The 21,703-nt window shown below is 36.4% G+C and overlaps 1 protein-coding gene across 1 annotated transcript in view; it reads left to right on the plus strand.

Moving 5' to 3' along the window:
* Nucleotides 1-21,703, plus strand: part of LOC145291435 (integrin alpha-9-like) — a 139,930-nt gene that overhangs the window by 63,646 nt on the left and 54,581 nt on the right. The window contains exons 12-14 of the mRNA XM_080137278.1: nt 5,195-5,386; nt 9,174-9,316; nt 14,207-14,329. Coding sequence (XP_079993404.1) covers nt 5,195-5,386; nt 9,174-9,316; nt 14,207-14,329 — 458 coding nt within the window. The remainder of the gene's footprint in view (nt 1-5,194; nt 5,387-9,173; nt 9,317-14,206; nt 14,330-21,703) is intronic.

Consider the following 21,703-nt stretch of genomic DNA (forward strand, 5'->3'; position numbering starts at 1 on the left):
TGCGTCCTTTCATATACAAAAACTGGATCACTGCTCGACTTTCAACAGGCTCCATTTCATACGTGACTCAGTTCGAACACCTGTAAAACAAAAGCCACAATTAGTTCCGAGCTGTAATTTGCCACATAACACGTAGAGATATAAATCATTGCACATGAAAAATTTCAGCTAGATCAGACAACTGGAAGTGGCTCAGGGGCATTACTTATTGCACGCCCCTCGTATATCAGTAATCGTGCTAAGACTTGTAAACTCGACCCTCCTGCTACCCTATTAGACGTCAACCCCTACTATGCTCACGTGTGGTTACTTTCTGGTGCCGAAACCGCTGTTAATGTGTGAGACCTGGCTCCTAACTCCTGTAATGAAAAAGACCTTAGTACTGAAAGCAATCCTGCGAGTCCTGAGGCCTCTAAAGGCCCGCCTACTAATGAAAGCATGACCAATGTGGAGGAAAAGAATCATTTGCCAGATCCTGAAGAAATCAACGCCCCCTCCCATGAAGTTGAAGCTGGAGATCAAAATCCCAGCGAGTTGGTTGGGAGGTCGTCCAGAATGCTACGATTCCCAAGCAAATGTGTAATTTTGTAACTTAATCCTAGACAGACTAACTTTAATTATCCTCTTTATAACTCGATGCTTAATAATCATTGGAGGGGAAAATTTTTATAATTTAAATTACCTTTGGTTCCTTAGCTATAATAAATATTGTAGTTTTTAACCTTGGCCGGAAGTAGCCGTTCCACCATATTAACTCGATTATAGTCAGAGAACGTGTATTAATTTTAAGTTGATAAAACCTTTTTGAAAGGCGTTCCTGTTTTCTCTTACTTCATTCTTCTTTACACATCACTACACCTACTTTACGACTGGGCTAGCTTAGATAAATACTTTTGCAGTTTTAACAAAAGAGCTACAATAATATCAGAGAGTCTCCATTTAGGCTGAACATCTACAGAATGCCAACATCAATATATTACATATGAATGAGTCCCATGTAGAATTTCCACAGGCCCCACTAGTTTAAATTATTTCTTTGTTATAATGTCAACTTTCTAGAAGGTCTTCCTTTAGAGATGCTTCGGTGTTCAATTTATGAGGTTACAATTTCTTTATGAACTCTGACTTAGGAAAGTAAACATTCCATTTTTAGATATTTCTTTTCCCTAAATCCACCTCCCTGCTTCCCATTGCTGCATTATCAACAAAAATCAAATATAAAACAAATATATAAACAGTTGACAACCCCTCTTGCGGATACCAGTTATATTTGTTTAACAAATGTCATTTCTATTTGTCATTTAAGATATTCGTTTCTCTTCTAACTCTATACTAGACATTGTTTTCCAAAACTACACAGTATATTCTTTAAGAATACTAAATTTGCAATCAGGAGTTATCTTAAAAGGTCTATTGAGAGCACTTTAATAGCAGCCCAGGAACAAACCACTCGCACTAGGTCCATTAAATACTACATTGACAAATCTACAAAATGTTGCATCCCTCTGCCTGTTCTACAAATACTTTAATGGTGAATGCCCTGACGAACTGCAAGCACTTGTACCTCCTCGACGTGACTACCCCCGACAAACCCGACAAGCAACGAAGTCCCACCCCTTTAGAGTAGAGATCCCTAGGTGTAAGAAAGTCTTTTACTCCAATAGTTTCTTCCCCAGAGCTGCAAGTCTTTGGAACTCTCTTCCGGGATTCTGCTTTCCCAACTGTACCGATATGCAGAAGTTCAAGTGTAATGTGAACAAAGATCTTTCTACTAATCTCTTCATAATGCTCCCGCAAATTATGTCCCCGATAGTAGCCCCCTACTACAAAATTGCACTGTGCCTTGTTTGGGGTGAAAATTGAATAAAAATAAATAAATAAATAAAAGAACCATTAATGTGCAAATTATGTAATGAAAGGGAAGAAACGTTAGCGCATATTGTATCAGAATGCCCTATGGTAGCTCAGCATCAATATAAAACATGGAGATTCAGCAAAGTGGTTCAGGTCCTACAGTGGAATGTATTCATACTCTATGAATTAAACCACAATGAGAAGTGGTGTAAGCATACATCAGAAGTGGTACAGGAAAACGACAATGTCAAACTTCTTTAGGACATGCACATACAAACTGATAATGTCCTTGAACATTACAAACCGGATATAATTTTACTAAGCAAAAACAAGAGAACTTGCGCAATCATTGACAGCTTATCATAAAGCACATGGCAGAAAGCTACCCGGTTCAGGAATTTCCTCCTTCTATATTCTCTAAAAACTTTTCTTAGCCAACCCTGCTGTCGTCGGCTGCTTTACTTCAACATGTAGAAAATACTATCCTTAAAGAAATAGCCTTGAAAAAAAAAATTAACAAAAAATATTCATATGCCCCCCCCCCCCCAACCCCAAAAATATGTTTAAATACGTTTTCATTAATTAAATGAATACAATACCAAAATAACTTTCCATACACAAGCAAAACAAAAAGATATATTTGTTCACTAATTCAAAGAAACAACACTTTTATTACCCTCCTCCCTTCCCTTTATTGACTTCCATTCACTCGGTATAATTCGGCGCTTTCCATTGACGCCGGGCGTTGCCGGGCGAGTCTCATGGAAAAACGGGCACTAACGTGAAGAAGTACCTACTATTTTTATCCTATGATCCTGATTCTAGCACACAGAATTGATGCTGTCGGTATTTCCCTGAATAGACTGGCGTCTGTCTACAAAGGCTCGCATCGCAGTTGCTTTCGAGATTCTTTCTTTTTCCGCGTTTATTCTAGCTTCTTTTTCGTTTTCTTTTTTCACCTGATGATAATTCGACACAGAATCAAAAACGTTCATCACATCTATGGAACTTATATTAGTATTTTTGATTTTCACATAAAAAAGATCATAAGAAAACTCGAGAAAATAAAAAGAAGGTATAATTAAACAATTGCTGCAAAGAACGTGGGCTCCCTCTACCGGGCTAGAAAATTGCTAATACCTGAGAGCATCCTATATCTTTACAAAGCCACAATTCGCCCATACATGAAGGAAGTATTGTTGCCACATCTGGGCTGATGCATCTACCACTAGTCTCTCACTCGTAGACAAGGTTTCAAAAAGAATCTCAAATCTAAGAGGTCTCACACTATCGTCCCAGCTCCAATCTCTATCCCATCGCTGCAATGTCGCATCTCTGTGACTGTTTTACAAGAACTTTAATAGAATGTGCTCTGATGAACCCATAACATTCGTACCCTCTTGACGTACAAACTTCTAAATCAACAAGCAGAATAATTCTATTCTTTCACTGTTGAGATTCTTCTACTCTAATAGTTTCTTCTTTTGAACTGCTAGACTTTGGAGTTTCTTTCTTGTTTTCTGCTTCTCTGACTATAATAAGCTTCAGAAGTTTAAATGTAATGAAAACAGACATCTCGTTGCTCAATTCCTACAGTTCCCTGTTGGACACGATCCCAAATAGTAGCCCCTTATATTCCAAGTAGGAATATGCCTTATATGTCGAATGAAAAAGAGTAATATATATATATATATATATATATATATATATATATATATATATATATATATATATATATATATATATATATATATATATTATTTAGAAGGTTACCGTTTATTAAGGCCTGGGGCCATTTAAGGATAATGGTTAAGTGTTAGGTAAAGACAAGATCAGTCATTGTGGAAACTTGGGTAGGGTAAGATTATCTAAATGGATAACTCAATGCTATAGTCAGCTGGGGAACAGACAAACGGTATTGTGTTCCACAAACGGACAGCTCTAGGTAAGAAACTTTGCTCATGGAATTTTCGTTTAGTTTTGGGCACAGATAGCGCATTAGGAAAGTTGTTGGCAGTTATTTAAACTATTCATTATTGTGAATGTTTTTTCAGAGAGGGACCATAGATTTGAAATCAATCGGACACCTACCATAAAAAGTATTTATAGAGCAGAGAGAGACTCGCAACGTCTCTTCTGTGAGAAAGAGGGAGTGAGGAGGGGGCAAAAAATTATCGCCCACTAAATGTTGAAGACGGGTCTGTACCCTGTCAAGGCAGGAAAGGACGCTTTTTGCGGCTCTATCCCAGATGTGACAACAGTGCTCCATTTTAGGCCGTATTTAACTTTTGTACAGGTAGAGGATTGTGTATTGAGTGAGATACTTTCTGGAGTGGTAGAACGATCCAACCATTTTTCCAGTGATATTGGCAACAGATTTGATGTAGGTCTTCCATTTCAGGTCAGGACTAAAGGTCAGTCCCAAAATGTATTACAGTAGAACCCAGGGATACAGTGGCCCTAGAATAGTTTTTTTTTTTTTTTTAGGTTACAATGTGAAATACGATGTTTTTCTGGCCCCTGGTGACGATATTTGCCCCGCCTTACGGTGTTATTTATAATGTTATTTGATTATATACATGTGTATTATACACTGTATTGTATTTTGCTACTAATTTTTAATGCCGTATCCTGGGGTTCTACTGTACTTGAACATTTCATTTTCTAAGGGAATCATCAAGCATTTTAGCTAAATGTTTGATAATTTCTTGTGTAGCTTGATTTCCATAAATACATTTTCATTCCTATACTTTTGCATGTGTGTGTGTGTGTGTGTGTGTGTGTGTGTGTGTGTGTGTATGTGTGTGTGTGTGTGTGTGTGCGTATGTGTGTGTGTGTGTGTGTATGTGTGTGTGTGTGTGTGTGTGTGTGTGTGTGTGTGTGTGTGTGTGTGTGTGTGTGTGTGTACAAGATTTTACAAAAAGAAAAGAAAACTGTGCTCTTATAAATTTTTATCAAGCTCTTTTACCATCATCACATCAGGAGAAAAAAATGGATGCTATGTAAATTATTTGTAGCGAATATTTCGCTACAAATAATTTATATTTCATCTGTTATTCTCCTGGTGTGACCATGAGAGAAAGAACTTGAGAGAAATCTAAGCCATCTTCTTCCTTGATACGTCCATCATGCTTCAGTTATTTTCAATAAATCTTAATACCTTTTTTTAAAAAAATGACATTACCCAAACCTCAAACCGATCTATACAATACACACAATGCTTTCAGCAAACTACAGCATTCTTTTTAAGCTTTGCATATATTTTTTTTGTACCTGAAAGCATATTTCTGTATACCTGATCATGCATTAAATTAATTGCTTTTTTTTTTTTAAATTTTAGATATTGGCGTCGGTGCTTACTTGTCTGATTCAGTTTTCATCTTCAAAGCCCGTCCAACATATTCTATAACAGCAGGTCTGTTCGCTTCAGAGCGAATTTTAAGTATGCAGCCAAACTGCAAGTTGAATGATCGCCCTGTCATATGCATAAATCTAACAGTGACTCTAAATATCGCAGCACAGAGTGATATGGGTAAGTTCTGTAAACGCTTCTTGCTTTTAGATCAGATAGTAAATTAAATTCACTTAGTTTTACCAGATTCTACTATCTTGATGTAATTTAATGTCATAGCAAGGATCTATAGAGGAGGTATGCACTCTTCTGAGTGCAACGATTGTTCTGCAAAAGCTGAGGTAAACTAAGTGGCCGACTATAGCCGAGGGATACCTGAAGGATCCCTTTTTATAACTACTGCACAAAGATGTAGGGGAAGACACCACTTAATTCCCAGGATTGCTCCACTTGTTCTTGATCCTCCCTTTATAATACTGAGAGTTTTGCAAGCGGGCATCAAGTACCATTTTTAAGTCTATGGTATGACCTAACCAAGAATTGAACCCCAGACTCCTTGTCCATTAGAGAAAACTCTTACTATTATGCCAAATGGTTCAGTTATATATAGTGCTTGCACTTATACTTGTGACAGCATTCACCCGGTATAGAGTTCACTGTTTCATGAGTCAAGGCAATCCATCCAGGTTTGCTGCTGACTCCTCAACATATTCAACCATTTGCGACTCCAATATCACATTCCGAAGACACAAAGGATCGGTCATAGCTTCCAAGTCAGTTTGGACCATTGCAGGTAATATCCTCAGTTGACCACCACTTAACTTGCGCCAACCCAGTTACAGTGTTAGTACTAGTGCTATGTGAATTAGGTCAGTTGATGAATGGTGAAGTGTATGTCCAAACCATCAGAGCCTCCTGAAAAGTAGTATTTACCTCTTACATCGTGTGTAGATTGTGGCGTTTGGGGCATTTGGTGGTCAGTAGGGATGTTCAAAATTTTGTGTAAAATCACCAACATTTTACGCACTATCAGCCACGTCATCATTTTGTGCCGACATTTAATTGACTACTTTTTACGGAAGCTGCTAATTGCTTTGATTCAATCAGGAAAACAGCGTTTATTTATTTTTTCTTTTGTTTTTTTTTTGCTATTGTTTATGTTAATTTTATTAATCATCATCATCATCATCATCATCATCATCATCATCATCATCATTGTCAGTAGTTCATCATATTTCAACGAAGCACGAAGCGGAGTATACTTGACACTACTGTATATTTTTTTAAAAATAGGCGCTAAAATCAAGTTGACTCCCCCCACACACACTTAGAAATAAACATCTTTTAACAATTAAAATAATTTCAAGTTGTAGTTAAATTTGCTATTTTATATTTTCCAATAGTCATTTTTTATATTATGTGAAAATATCTTTTTTTAAATTGGAAACCTTACTCAAAAATCTATGTTTAAAACTTTATATTGCTGAATATTGGAATTTTATTCTATTTAAATCTTTCAAAAATCAATTATTTTTTTAGAATTCTATTTTTTTTTTTGTTGTAATTTAACTAATTATAAATAGTATATATTATTGAGAAAAAAAATGTTGATTTCTTTTAAAACATGATAATATTGATTTTATATCCTTTTTTATTTACAACTTCAAGGTAAGTAAATTTTTTAATTGTTATACATACATATATATATGTATATATATATATATATATATATATATATATATATATATATATATATATATATATATATATATTATTTAAATGCTTCAACTTTATAAAATGTTACAATTTGTATGGACCTAAATTTATTTTATTTAGTTTTCATAACATAAAATATAGGAGGGTAGAACATCTAAAAAAAAAAAACATTTGCCCCTCATATATTAAAAAAAACTACTTTTAATGTGCAAGTTAAATAAAAAATGAATAATTATCGAAAACTTCATGAAAATCTGACCATTAGCTGATTTTAGTTAGATTTTTTTAAACTTGGGTATGTTTATGGCTTCAGAATGATCACTATATATGAATGTTGTTTTGTGGCGTCGATAATGTAAACACGATTTTAGTCTCGCATTTTAATTATTTTCTTATGTTGTAAAAAAATTTATTTTTTAAATATCAGCAGTTTATTTGAAGCTTCTTCTTTTAAACGGTACAAAAGTTAGGATGATAATATTAAATTAAATTACAGTTACATCGTGTTACATATAGGGGAGGTAAAATCTATGTTACGTGTTGGAGGTATCTAGTAGTCAGTGATATGAATACTGAGAATACACTAAGGACACCACTAATCAAAGACTTTGAATGTCACCTACTCGTAGAGGCCAGATCTCACACCCGTAGAAAAGGATCATGCAGACAAGAGCCTCATACATGTGGCATTTTGTCGTTATATATAGTAGTAGTATACTTAGTAGTATACTTAGTTGCAGTATACTTAGTAGTAGTATACTTAGTAGTAGTATATATATTATTAGTATACTTAGTAGTAATAGTATACATAGTAGTAGTATATATAGTAATAGTAAACATAGTAGCAGTATATATAGTAGTAATATACTTATATATACTTATATATAGTATATATATTAGTAGTATACATAGTAGTGGTAAATAAGTAGTAGTATATACAGTAGTAGTATACTTAGTAGTAACATACATAGTAGTAGTAGTATATATAGTAGTAGTGTACTTAGTAGCCGTATATACAGTAGTAGTATATATATAGTAGTAGTATATAGTGGTAGTATATACAGTAGTAGTATATACAGTAGTAGTATACATAGTGGTAGTATACATAGTAGCAGTATATCTAGTAGCAGTATATACAGTACTAGTATGCATAGTCGTAGTATACATAGTAGTAGTATATATAGTAGTATATATAGTAGTAGTAGTATATACAGTAGTAGTATATAGTAGTAGTATACATAGTAGTAGTATACATAGTGGTAGTATATATAGTGGTAGTATACATAGTCGTAGTATACACAGTAGTAATATATATAGTAGTATATATAGTAGTAGTATATAGAGTAGTAGTTGTAGTATGTATAGTGACGAGAGTGGAATACATCTGAAAACCAAGGAAGAAGTTTACAGAATAATTGTAATTCCAACACTTCTATAAAGTTCAGAAACATGAACCCTCTGCAGGCACCACATAAAGAATAGGTATAACAGAGACAACCTTGCAAATAATGAACATCTTGTGTAGAAAGACCAGGTATCAAATTTCCAAGTCTTGGAAAGTACAGGAATGCCTAGTGTTGAAGAAATGATCACCACATTCCAAGATGGAAGGGACATGCCATACGCATGGAATCAGCAGACTACCAAAAGCTATTTTCTGTGGCGAACTAAAAGAAGGCTCCAGGAAATCTGAACCACCACAACCATGCTACAAAGATGAGTTCAAGAGATATCTAAAGAGCGTTAATGAGTATGATAACTGGAGAGAAAAGGCCAAAGATCGTGTGTTCTGAAGAAAGTGGTGGCCAGTGCAGCAGACGCTATTAGAAAAATAAATGCACAGATGTGGACGGGTAAAAGAATGCGCAAGTTGGAGCTAGTATCTCCACCTGTTGAGGAGCCCTACATATATGGCAGTTGTAGTAGAAATTTTTGACCTCACATATACGCCACAGGTGTCAAGTATACTCTGCTTCGTGCTTCGTTGAAATATGATGAACTACTGACAATGATGATGATGATGATGATGATGATGATGATGATGGTGGTGGTGGTGGTGGTGGTGGTGGTGATGATGATGATGATGATGATGATGATGATGATGATGATGATGATGATGATGATTGTTGTTATAATAATAATAACATAGTAGCAGTATATAGTAGTATTAGTATGTATAGTGGTAGTATATACAGTGGAGTGTCGTTCTACAATAGCTTTTTTCCGTTTTTAATTTTTTTTTTTTGTCTAGAATATAATTTGAATCTACTGACGGATTCTTCAAAGATTCCAGATGAAAAACGAACCTACCTGAATGGAGGATCACATGAAATTGAAGAATTAGTGACCGTTCGACCATCAACATTCCAGAAGGTTTACCAAATTTTTATCAAGGTAAGGTTGAATTACCAACTGTACTTTTCTTTCTATTTTTACTTTCTTTTATTCCTTTTTCAGCTTAAACAAGGCATATTACAACTTGGACATAAGCAGCTACTATTTGGAATCGTCTAACAGGAGATTGTGGAAAGTTAAACAGAGAGACGTCAGTTGACATTAAATTTCAACTTGTATAGGTTAGCACAGTCAGGAACGCAGGAAACAGGGAAGGAATTCCAAAATCTAGCAGTCCGAAAGGAGAAACTATTGAAGAAGAAGAAGGCTTTCTAGCATGTAGGGATCACAATAGTGAAGGGTTGCGATTTTGCTGTTTGTCCGGTTATTTGGGTGCATGTACATCGAGGAAGACAAGTGCTATGAGTTTATTAAAGCACATCCCATTAAAGTACTTGTAAAACAGGCACAGAGATGCAACATTGCAGAGATGGGACAGAGGTTGGAGCTTAGCCGATAGTGCAGGATTTATTAGATTTGAGACTTTTTTGAACTCTGTCTAAAAGAGAGAGACAAGTGATAGATGCATCAGTCCAGATGTGGCAACAATAGTTCATGCAGGGGCGAATTATGGCCTTGTAAAAATATAATATCCTTTATTGTATGAGTAATTTTCTAATATGGTAAAGGGAGTCCACCATCTTTGCAGCAGCTTTATGAGTTAGTCGTTTTGTGATATTGTACACACACTAAAATCATTTCAGACTATTTATTTGCAAAACAAGCGAATTTCGCATACAGTGACCTTACAAAAAGTTGACATCAAATAACCAAACAATTAAAACGATTGTGAAAATAGTTTTCCGTAAAAACATTTCCATGTATAATACGCAGAAGAGTTATAATTACACACGAGAAACCATCCTCAAATTTCTTTGGTCTTTTTGCATAGGAGTTTGTCAGGACAATCTGAAATTGAAGATACTTTAACCTACAAGTAAAGTGACCAAATATTCAAAATAACATAACATTCAAGATCAAAATGAGGTACCCTCGACACAGATATACACTAACTCCTATGAAGAATGGTGCACTTTCTCCTCGTGATGTTACTTCAAATAACAACACTAGGTTGTATACTCCACCAGTATCAAATATTAAAAACTGACCTTCTGTCAAAGTAAAGAGGAACATTTTTTTTACTTTCGAGATATCAACATATCTATACTATATCAATATTTAATATGAGTAGAAAATGGAACTTGGGTTTATTTCCAGCAGCCTTGTAACTCTTGCTTTTCTCACATTCCATGAACAATGTTTCTGACAAAGGGGGATGAATTACTGTTTTCTGGGCCAGAATCTATCCATCAAACAGACTCGTCACTTTTTGAGTTTAAAACGATTTTTATTGATTGGAAAATATTTAGAGTTACCATGTTCTTGTGAAAACTAACTTTCTTGTGAAGTAAGGAGAGCGAATTCCAATGAAATGGATAAAGAAAATGGGTAGCAATTCGAGCCATTTGTTTTTTAACATTCGTCTGTATCGCATCTCGATGTAAGACTCTAACACCAAACTGCCATGGAAGACGTGAAAAAGAAAAGAAAAAGAAAGAGTAAGCCAAACAAAGAAAGAAGAAAATGAGTAGCTTATATCAGCTAGGTAACTTTTCTACGCTCATTCGTCTCACGCAAAATTTTTTTAGTCTACCACGTATTAACACCACTTCAGCTTTTGATTTCAAATATGGCCGCCATGATAAAGTGCATACTTTCTATCCTACCAAATATGGAAATAAGACGACTCTAATTTAGATATCACTATGAATTAAATTTTATTTCACATCCACAATCACTGTTGACCAGTGTTAATGTTATTCTCTTGATCCTTTTAAGTAAATATAAAGTTCAACAATAAATGTGCCGTCCTAAAGAAAACAACACTACAGTTTTATTTTTTGAATTTTATTGAAAAAATCAATTCAGAAAACTTGACTATATAGTAAAGCTGATATCTATTCAGTGTTGCCGCCTTCAGCCTCAATCACTGCCTTGATACGGTTCTGGAACAGGGAGCATGTCTTTTCCACAAGTGCCGGTAGGAGCTCGGCAAATACTCGGCAGATGGCGGCAATCAGGTTGGATTTGGTGTTATAGGAGGTCATGTTGGTGATGTTCTCGACATATGATCAAACGAAGTAGTCCAGCAGGTTCAGGTTGAGGGAGGAGGGTACAAAATCGGGGCACTCCTTCTGAAGCAAAGCCTAGGTCTCTTTGGACGTGTGGTCCATCGCTGAGTCTGCCAGCGACCACCTGATTGCATCAGGGGATCAACACACTCTTCAGCACATCCAGATACACTTTAGTGTTGACTTTCAAGTCGACTTCAAATATGTGAGGTAGCATGATGTGACTCTCACTTGAAACGCTACCAAAGACCTATTGTGTTTAAGAGATAATGAAATGGTTGCATGTCCAGATCACGTCGGGGTCACCAATATATATAGAATTAGAGATAACGCAATGGAGTTTCATTCTATATTAATAAACAACTTTATTTGTTATTTTCGTTAGTAGCGTTAGTAGAAGGGAGAAACAGTTTAGTAGGTTGAAGTGTTCTTGTGTAGAGATAGAATTAATATCATGCCAGCTGGTTGAAGGAGGGAATAGTTCAGTTCCGTTTACACCTGTTTATAGGTAGTAGCCATCGGTACGAAGGAAGCCGGTTAAAAGGGAAAGAAAGGAAAAAGGTATTTAGTTGACGTGTTGTCGAGAGTGTGTGTGTCGAGGAGAGTAGTCCTGTAGAATGATAAATAAAGTTTGTGTGCGTAAAGCACGTGGAAACAGATGGTAGTTAGAAAAGAGCCATTGTTAGCTTGTAGTACTCACGTTTAGCCGGAGGGGAGCCAAAGCCCCCCGCCAATGTGTGCTGTTGGGCAGACCAGCGAGAAAGAGGATTAGTGGTTTCAGATTTCGCCTTTTATATACTCTGTAACGTGATAGAGAGCTGGCTTGTGATTGGACAAGCAAGGGAGAAAATGGATTTCAAATCTCGAATTCGTGATAAGTAGCTCCTGCCTGTGTTTGTAGCGAGTGTTGGCTGCTACAGATCATAACCGTGTATAATTTATTGTTCCTGTTTACTTGCCTTTGCATGAGGGCAGAGTTAGACACAAGTTCGGTTGGCTTTTAATGTGGGGAAAATCCAGCTCTCCAAAAAGGGGCACTCTAGATAGGAATAAAAATTAAAATTGCCTCAGTCTAGAAGGATTCTCCTCCACCGATCGAGGTCAGTATCGAGGTGTAGTATCAGAACAGATACTACACTTTGGTCCGAGCCAAAAGGCCAAGATACAGAATTCCTTTTGAAGTAATAAATATCTCGTTTTTTAAATTTTTTTTTACAATGTAGTCACCATTTATCAAGGCCCGAGGGCCACTCAAGGATAAGGCAAGGCAGTAGTGTAGTAATCGTTAATGGAGTCGATTGGGTAGAATTTTATCATTTAAAGGAGCGGTTCAACAGAAACTTGTTTATATTGGACTTGAAGGCTACCACGTTATAGTCGACCGGGAAGCAGGCCAGTGAAGAAGTATTCCACAGGCGGACAGCCCTAGGAAAGAAGCTGTGTTCACGAAATCTGCATTTAGATTTAGGCACAGACAAAGAGTGGGGGAAATTGTTGGTAGTGGTTGTAGCTAGTTGAATGTTTTTTGTGTGAAAGTTTGGCAAGGGGATTCTGGTTTTCTTTAAGATAATGATTTTTGGGGTTCTTTTAGATTTTGGGTTCTTTTGGATTTTGGATTATTTGGATTCTTTGGACTACTGTTCTTATTTTGAGTGTTATTTTCACAACTTTTTGGTCAATGTAACCTTCTTCAAGTGTATTTTGTCGAACTTGGAAATACGTTGTAATTTATTCAAAATCGTAAATTATTAAAAATTGTAATTCATTCAAAATCGTAAATTATTAAAAATTGTAATTTATTCAAAATTGTAAATTAATAAAAATTGTAATTTATTCAAAATCGTAAATTATTAAAAATTGTAAATTATTAAAAATTGTAAATTATTAAAAATTGTAAATTATTTAGAATTTGTTTAAAAACGTAATTTCTTAAATTATAATTTATTCAACAGGAAAACATAAATCGATTTTTGAATTTTAAATTGAGTAAAGTTTGGAGTTTTTACATTAGCAACGTCGAATTAATCTCTAATCAAAAGACCATCTAATTTTTAACGGGTGGAAAAAGTGATAACGTATGTATGAACGTGAAGTGGCTCAGCGTAATAATCTATAATATAAATCTCACCTGTATGTATGTATGTATGTATGTATGTATGTATGTATGTATGTATGTATTACGTCTTCCTAAAAATTTCGACAGAGGCGACGGATTTTCGCAAGATCGATATCGGTTTGAAGTTCGACCCTTCGGACGACAAATATCGAAAAATTGGCTAAAAAATGAATTCCTTTACCTCAACTGGGCGCTTTTCTATAAAGAGGAGTCGCTTTTTTCGCCGATATTTTCGAAAGTCACCCCTCTTTTCGATTGACTAGCCTTAATTTAAACCTCCGCCACTTCCAGTTTGGCGATGGACACAACGGCAAAAAACGTCACGTTTTTTTTTTTTCACGTTCTTTTCCTCCTTCACGAAACGGGTTTGAGCCTACCTGCCTACTACCACTTTTTTTTTTTTGCTCAACAAACACCTCCAAACACCCGGGCAACGCCGGACACCCAGGCTAGTATTATTATATAGATAAAAAAAAATTATATACAATAAATTGTTGGTGATGAGGAAAAACAGGAGAGTATTGTTATAATACATATTAATATTGTATTGTTATAATACATATTAATATTGTATTGTTATAATACATATTAATCTTGAATTAATAGTATTGTTATAATACATATTAATCTTGAATTTTCCAGAACACAATGGATATTATGTCTCCGATGGAATTCATCCTTCACTACAGTCTCAAGGATAAAGGCTACTCAGATCAATGCAAACCCTTGTGTCCTATTTCCAAAAACGGTACAGTCACCGAAACGGTAAGTCTCTCTCTCTCTCTGTCTGTCTCTCTCTCTCTCTGTCTGTCTCTCTCTCTCTCTCTCTCTCTCTCTCTCTCTCTCTCTCTCTCTCTCTCTAAGCGAAATAAAAATCGGAAATCAGAAACAAAGGAACTTTATGATTAACCCTGCAAATGCTGGCGGCTAGACTGTATTCACGATGTATTGCATTTGAGAAAGGCAAGATGAATAGGCAGCCTTGCAGCTGCTGTTGTTTGGAAGTTTAGACTGTTTCTCCATCTTGCCTTTACATAAAGTTTCTTTCTTCTTTACTCCTTTTTATATTTATTTTTTATATTTTTATATATCTGATGAGTAAGCTTGTAAAAATGCGACAAACGCATAATTTTGTCGACTTGTTAGTTGCAAACGAAATATGATAATAATTTTCCTTTTGAAATGTAATCAACTATCAACTGAGGAGACTTGATTTTTTTTTTACTTTGAAAAATATTGTATTACACTATATATGCTCTGAATAAACATTGATTGAGCTTGGGCTATATTAACTTTATATAAAAATAACAGAGTTTTTGATTAAAAAATTTTATTGGATGGGAAAAGTTTATATATATATATATATATATATATATATATATATATATATATATATATATATATATATATATATATATATATATAGTAGAATCCGGAATACAGCATTAGAAATTAGAAACAAAATACAGTAGAGTATATAATACAGTAGAGTATATAATACACTTGTATATACTCAAATAACATTATAAATAACACCGTAAGGCGGAACAAATACTGTAACCAGAAGCCGGAAAAACATCATATTCCACATCGTAACCTGAAAAAACGTATCCTAGGGTCACCGTATCCCGGGGTTCTACTGTATGTATATGTATATGTATTATTATTGGCTCACATGAAGCTTTCACACAAGTCAACAAACGATCTGATTGGATACCTGTGGTGTTCTCTGGAAGCTGAGTGACACCAAGTCTCCCCAGACGTCCAGCTCTCTTCACCTCCTTCGATAACATTTGCAAATGAATTTGCATCATCGCAACAGCCGCTTAGCATTGATTTCTCGCTGGCAGTGGCCATTGGTTTATACTGGAATTTGAGTGGCACTCAGCCTCCCCAAGGTCCCAATTCTCTTTGCGCTTGTCCAGCCGAGGTCTGGTTGGCGCTCGCTCCTCAGTCTTTCAGTCCTTATTGACCCTTCTCGGCCCTTTGGTATCCCTTTTTTATTAGGGGGAACGGTGATGAAACAATGGGAGGGATGCATGATGGGGGGTGTAGAACTTGTAGATATGCAGTTTCGGTGTTCTTCCTTCCCTGTAACGCTTATTCGTTATATTGTCTTGTATTATTCTCCGCATTCAAGGGTTTTCCTTAATATTTCCGTCATTTTCATTATCGCTAGTCATTGTACTTTTGCAGTTATTCCTCTGATTCCAATTTCTGACATTCTTTTTTAGAAGTTTTTCGGAATTGTTCCTAGTGCTCCTACTATTATCGGTACTATTTTGATTTTCTTCATCATCCAAAGCCTTTTAACTCTCTGGCTAGCTCTGTGTATTTGCTTCGTTTCTCCTTTTCTTTCATACTCACCCTGTGGTCAGCTGGGACTGCAAAGTCTACGATTTGACAGGATTTTTCTTTCTTGTTAATTATTACGACATCTGGTCTTCTTGCTTGGATGGGTTTGTCCGTCTGTATGTCCATATCCCATAGGATTTTGTGGTTCTTGTTTTCGAGTGCTGTTGCAGGTTTATGCTTGTACCATTTGTCTGTATGCTCAAAATGCAGTCGTTTGCACAATTCCCAGTGTACTACCCTCTCCACTTGGTCATGCCTGTTTTTGTATTCCTTTTGGGCAAGTTTGCTGCATTAACTTACTATATGGTTTATCGTTTCGTCTCTTGGTCGACATAGTCTGCATTTGCTGTTTTCTTGTGTTTTATCGATCCTTGCTTTGATATGGTTGATTCTTATCGAGTTATCTTGTGCTGCAGTTATTAGAGAGTCAGTTTCTCGGTTTATATGTCCTTTCGCATCCATGTCCAGGTGTTTTCGTTATTCCCATCTTTTGTCATTCTTACGAATCTTCAGTGGAGTTGTTTCTCTTCCCATTTCTCTTTTCTTGTTTTGTCGTTTGTCTCTCTGTTTTCTGTTTTGTTGTTTTTTCAGTGTCTCTCACTGCCATAATTATCCTTTCAGTGTTTTGCATTATGTATTTTTCTAGTTCTTTTTTGTGTCCTTCACACAGTCTTCTATATAGATCAGTCCTCTCCCGCCGTCTTTCCTTTTCACGTAGAGTCTGTCAATATCGTCCTTTGGGTGTAGTGCTTTATGCATGATCATGAGTTTCCTGGTTGAGTTGTCTCAGTTCTTCTTTTGTCCACCCTATAAACGATCCAGAGTATCTTACTAATGATACTGCATGTATTTATACCTTTTATTAGGTTTCTACTATGTAATTTCGTTTCCAGTTTTCTTGTTCTCCTGAGATATTCCTTTCCAATTTTCTCTTTCATTTCTTTTGCTCTGATGGTGTCCGCTTCCAGAATTCCCAAGTATTTATAGTCGTCTTGTTTCCCTAGTGCCCTCATTTCTGTTTGATTGGGTAGTTCCATGCCTTCTGTCGTTTCCAGTTTTCCCTTTCTTATAACTAGTTGTGCGCACTTTTCCATTCCAAATTGCATTTGGAAATCTTGGCTGAAGATCCTGGTAGTGTTAATTAGTGTCTCTAGCTCCTTTTCGGTCCTTGCAAAAAGTTTCAGATCGTCCATGTACATCAGGTGATTCATTTTTCCTCTGTATTGTATCCAGCTTGGCACTTTCTCAGAATACTGTTCAAGGGCATCATGGCTATGATGAATAGTAGTTGTGATAGTGAGTCTCCTTGGAAGATGCCTCTTTGTATGTTAATTTCTGTTATGTGTTGTCCATCAGCTGTCAGTTCCAGTCTCCATGTTTTCATTGCATTATCTATTACGTTGGTGATCCTGTTTGGTATTTTATACATTTTTAGGCATTCTATTATCCAAGCTTGGGGGATCCTGTCGAACGTTTTTTTGTAGTCGATCCATGCCATGGCTAAATTCTTTCTCCTCCTTTTTACCTCCTTTAGGACCTTTTGATCTATATATAACAGGTCATGTGTTCCTCTTTTTCCTTTTTGGCATCCTTTCTGCTCCTCGGGGATGAGTCTACGGTTATTCAGGGAGTGGTAGATTTGTTCCCTCACTTGTGCTGTCAGTATCTTCCACATAATTGGTAAGCACGTGATTGGCCTATAGTTGCTAGGGACGGTTCCTTTCTCCGTGCCCTTCTGTAGCAGTGTGGTTCTACCTTTTGTCATCCAATCTGGTACGTTTGCTTCCTGTATGCATCTTCTCAGGTTTTGGGCTAGCCTTTCGTGTAAGGTTGTGAATTTTTGGAACCAGTATGCATGTATCCCGTCGTGCCCTGGTGCTCTCGAGTTTGCCATTTTTCCTATGTTTTTCTTTAGAGTTTCCTTGCTGATTTCATTCACTGTTCCTTCTTCTATTTCTTGTCACTCTTCCTTCATGTCTTTCAGCCATTCGGCATTTCTATTGTGATCTCGTCGCTCTTCCCATATGTAACTCCAGTAGAGTTTTGTTTCTGTCGGATTTGGTTGTTCTGTTTTTGTTTTTCCTCCGTTCACATTTTGGTAGAATTGGCTTTCATTAGTTTCAAATGTTCTGTTTTGTTTGCATTGTTCAGATTTATATCTATATCGTCTCAATCTCGCTTTTTTTGCTTTTATTTTTTGGTGCAGTTCTTCATGTTTCTTGTTTAGTCTCTCCCTGTCAGTTACATTTCCAATATTCCGTTTTCTCCACATTGCTTTCTTCCTGTTGATTATTTTGGTTTCTTTTTATGTTTGTGCATTTGGGTTTCTAGTCTTATTTCCCATCCAGGTTTTGTCGGTCCGCTTGTCCCCGGTTGTTTTTCTGGTTTGAGTTTCATACTTACCATTTTGGCGCCTGCGTAAATGAGGTTGTTTGAGTCTGTGATTGTATTTGTTGGGATATGTGGGGGGAGTTTGTTAACCTTCTCTCTTTCTAATTTTAATTTCTCCTGCTCTTGGTTCCTTAACGATGGGAGCTTTGTTTTTTCTTCGTTCATCAGCTGTATTATTTTATTTATTTCATTTGCTTCATTCTCTGTTAGTTCTGTTTCATTGTTCTCGGTTTCCACGTTTGTATTCTTCTTCTTCTTCTTCTTCTTCTTCTTAGTATTATTATTATTATTATTATTATTATTATTATTATTATTTTATATATCCACATAAACCTTTATAAAAATATCAAGGTAGTATGTTATGAAAATATAAATTGTAATTAAACAACATAATTTTTTGCGCTTTATTCTCTTAAGGATTCGTCAGGCTAAGACTCATAGTTGATATTACAAGGTCTTTACATATATATATATATATATATATATATATATATATATATATATGTGTGTGTGTGTGTGTGTGTGTGTGTGTGTGTGTGTGTGTGTTTATTACAACCTCAAGTGTATTAACTTAATTCATTACAAATTGTTACAATTAATTGTTACGGCTTTACCTTATCATTAGCTACAAATAATAAAAAAAAAAAAATTCTTCGTTTCTTTTTCTCTCTTAATTTCCCCTCTCTGTCCTGCTCTAAGTAAATCTGTCGACCTAGTCCACAAATTCCAAAATTTCATCATGACAAGTTTCAAGAAAAAATACACGATTAAACCCGGTTCTCCAACTTCCAACGTAGACCCCTACTACCATGTCTCCTTCTTCAACATCAGGGGTCTTCGTTCTAACCTTCCAGAGGTTGAAACCCAATTACAGGAGACTAAACCAGACCTTTTATTTTTAAGTGAAACTGGCATTGGACAGGGTATTTCCCTAGATGAGTTTGCAATTTCAGGATACTCTAACTTAACTTCTAAATCTGACCCCCAAGATCGCCATGGGCATGGAATATGTGCCTATATTAAAGATAGCTTTCCATGTGGGAGGGACATCTCCAGGGAAGATCCTAACTTACCCTATATGTGCTTCCGGGTTGCTTTAGCTCACACTACTGCATTTATATTTACTCTCTATCGCCCCCACAACAGCAGAGTTACTATCTTTCAAAGCATATCTGAGAAAATTGACCAAGTCCTTTCTACTTATCCTTCAGCTAACATTCACGTATGTGGAGACTTCAATGTTCACAACGTCGAATGGTTGACCCACTCAAACAAGACCGATGATGAGGGGAGGTTCTGTCATGATTTCTCCATTGCCTATGACCTCACTCAGATTGTTCAGGAACCTACCCGTGTGCCCGATAATGACGGCCAGTATGCGAGCCTACTAGACCTTTTTCTCACAACTTGCCCTGAACTATGTTCAGTTTCTGTTCTGTCGCCTCTTGGATCTTCCGACCACTCTGTTGTATCAATTAAGATAAAAATGAAATGTAATAAGTCCCCAGACGTACCTCTTCATCGTACAGTATATCGATACACTAAGGCTGACTGGGATAGCTTCCGTACATTTATATCTGATCTACCTCTGCATTCCATGTTTAAAAAGGATGTGTCCTCTATAGTATTAGACCTAACTGAATGGTTAATTGTAGGTATTGACCATTTCATACCCTCTAAAAAGTTTCAGCAAAAACCTAACAGCCAGCCATGGTTCTCTCCAGAATGTGCTGCTGCCATTGCGCACAGAAATCACTTTTTCCACTGCTTCAAACGTAATAGATGTATGGAAACTAAAGCCGTTTTCAGGACTGCCAGCAACCATTGTAAGAAAGTAATAAGGAACGCAAGAGTGTTGTATGCTCAATCTGTTAAGTCCAAAGTAGCTGAGCAGCGGCTTGGTTCCCACCAGTTTTGGCAAATAGCAAACAGAATCCTGAACAGAAGCGTGTGCTCCATCCCAACTATTATCAATGGACCTGAGGTAATCTCGTCAGCATCAGACAAAGCCAAACTCTTTGTCAAGAACTTTGCAGCTAATTCTACCCTACCAAGACCGCCAACCCCCAATATTTCCTCCTGTATCAGAAAACACGCTATGTGATATACGTATATCTGTACGTGATGTTGCCAAGCTAATCAAAAACCTTGATTCCAGTAAAGTAACTGGCCCTGATGGTATTCCAATTATAGTACTCAAAAAACTTCAACCTGAATTAGCGCCCATACTTACAAAACTGTTTAAACGTTGTCTTAAGGAGAATAGTTTCCCATCTCCCTGGAAAATCTCATCAGTATGCCCTGTATTTAAGAATTCAGGTGATCGCTCATCCCCCTCTCAGTACAGGCCAATAAGTCTCCTGTGCGTCATGAGTAAGTTGCTAGAATCTGTGTTAAATACAGAAGTAATCAAACATCTCAACAAAAATAACCTTCTTAGTGACACTCAATATGGTTTCCGTTCTGCTAGATCTACAGCAGATGTCCTTACAGTTATATCGCATAGGATTAGCAAATCTCTCGACGGTGGCAATCTTTCTAGGGCAATTGCTCTTGACATATCTAAAGCCTTTGATAGGGTATGGCATAAAGGTTTACTTCATAAGATCGCTAGCTATGGTATAGCTGGAAAAGTCTTCTCAATTATTAAATCATTTCTTTCTGATAGGTTCATAAGAGTAGTAGTTGAGGGGCAAAAATCAGAAGCTCACAGTATTAATGCCGGTGTCCCTCAGGGATCCATCCTGGGCCCAACTCTTTTCCTGATCTAGATTAATGATCTTCCAAATCATATCCTTACATCATTTGTAGACATTTATGCTGACGACACTACCATTTATGGTAGCACCTCTAAGACAGTAAACGACCAAGTTCTCTCCAATTCTCTCTCCTCTGATCTTGAGCACGTAGTACAATGGGGAAAGGAGTGGCTGGTTACTTTTAATGCATCTAAAACCAAGCTTCTCTCTTTACATCATCAACATTCTAATCCACATTTGTCATCAATTGAAATGAATGGCTCTCGTCTTCAGGAGGCCTCAAGTTTTGACAAGCTTCTGGGCTTGACCATTACTCCTGATCTTAAATGGAACACGTATATCAAATCTGTTGCCAAGGCCGCTGGAAAAATGGTGGGATCTTTCTATCGATCCAGTAGATATCTCACTGCTGATGCTATTCTCTACCTATATAAGAGCCAGGTACGTCCAAGGATGGAGTACTGTTGCCACATCTGGGCAGGAGCTGCTAGAAAGGACTTGTCCTGCCTTGATAGAGTTCAAAATAGACTTCGTAGCCTCGTAGGAGATGTCCTTTTCTCCTCTTTGCAACCTCTATCTCACAGAAGAGATGTTGCGAGTTTGTCTCTGATGTATCGTTATTTTCATGGAAAGT

This window comes from Euprymna scolopes, chromosome 12 (assembly GCF_053919585.1).
Source record: "Euprymna scolopes isolate OS-2025 chromosome 12, ASM5391958v1, whole genome shotgun sequence".
NCBI classification, from domain to species: Eukaryota; Metazoa; Mollusca; class Cephalopoda; order Sepiida; family Sepiolidae; genus Euprymna; species Euprymna scolopes.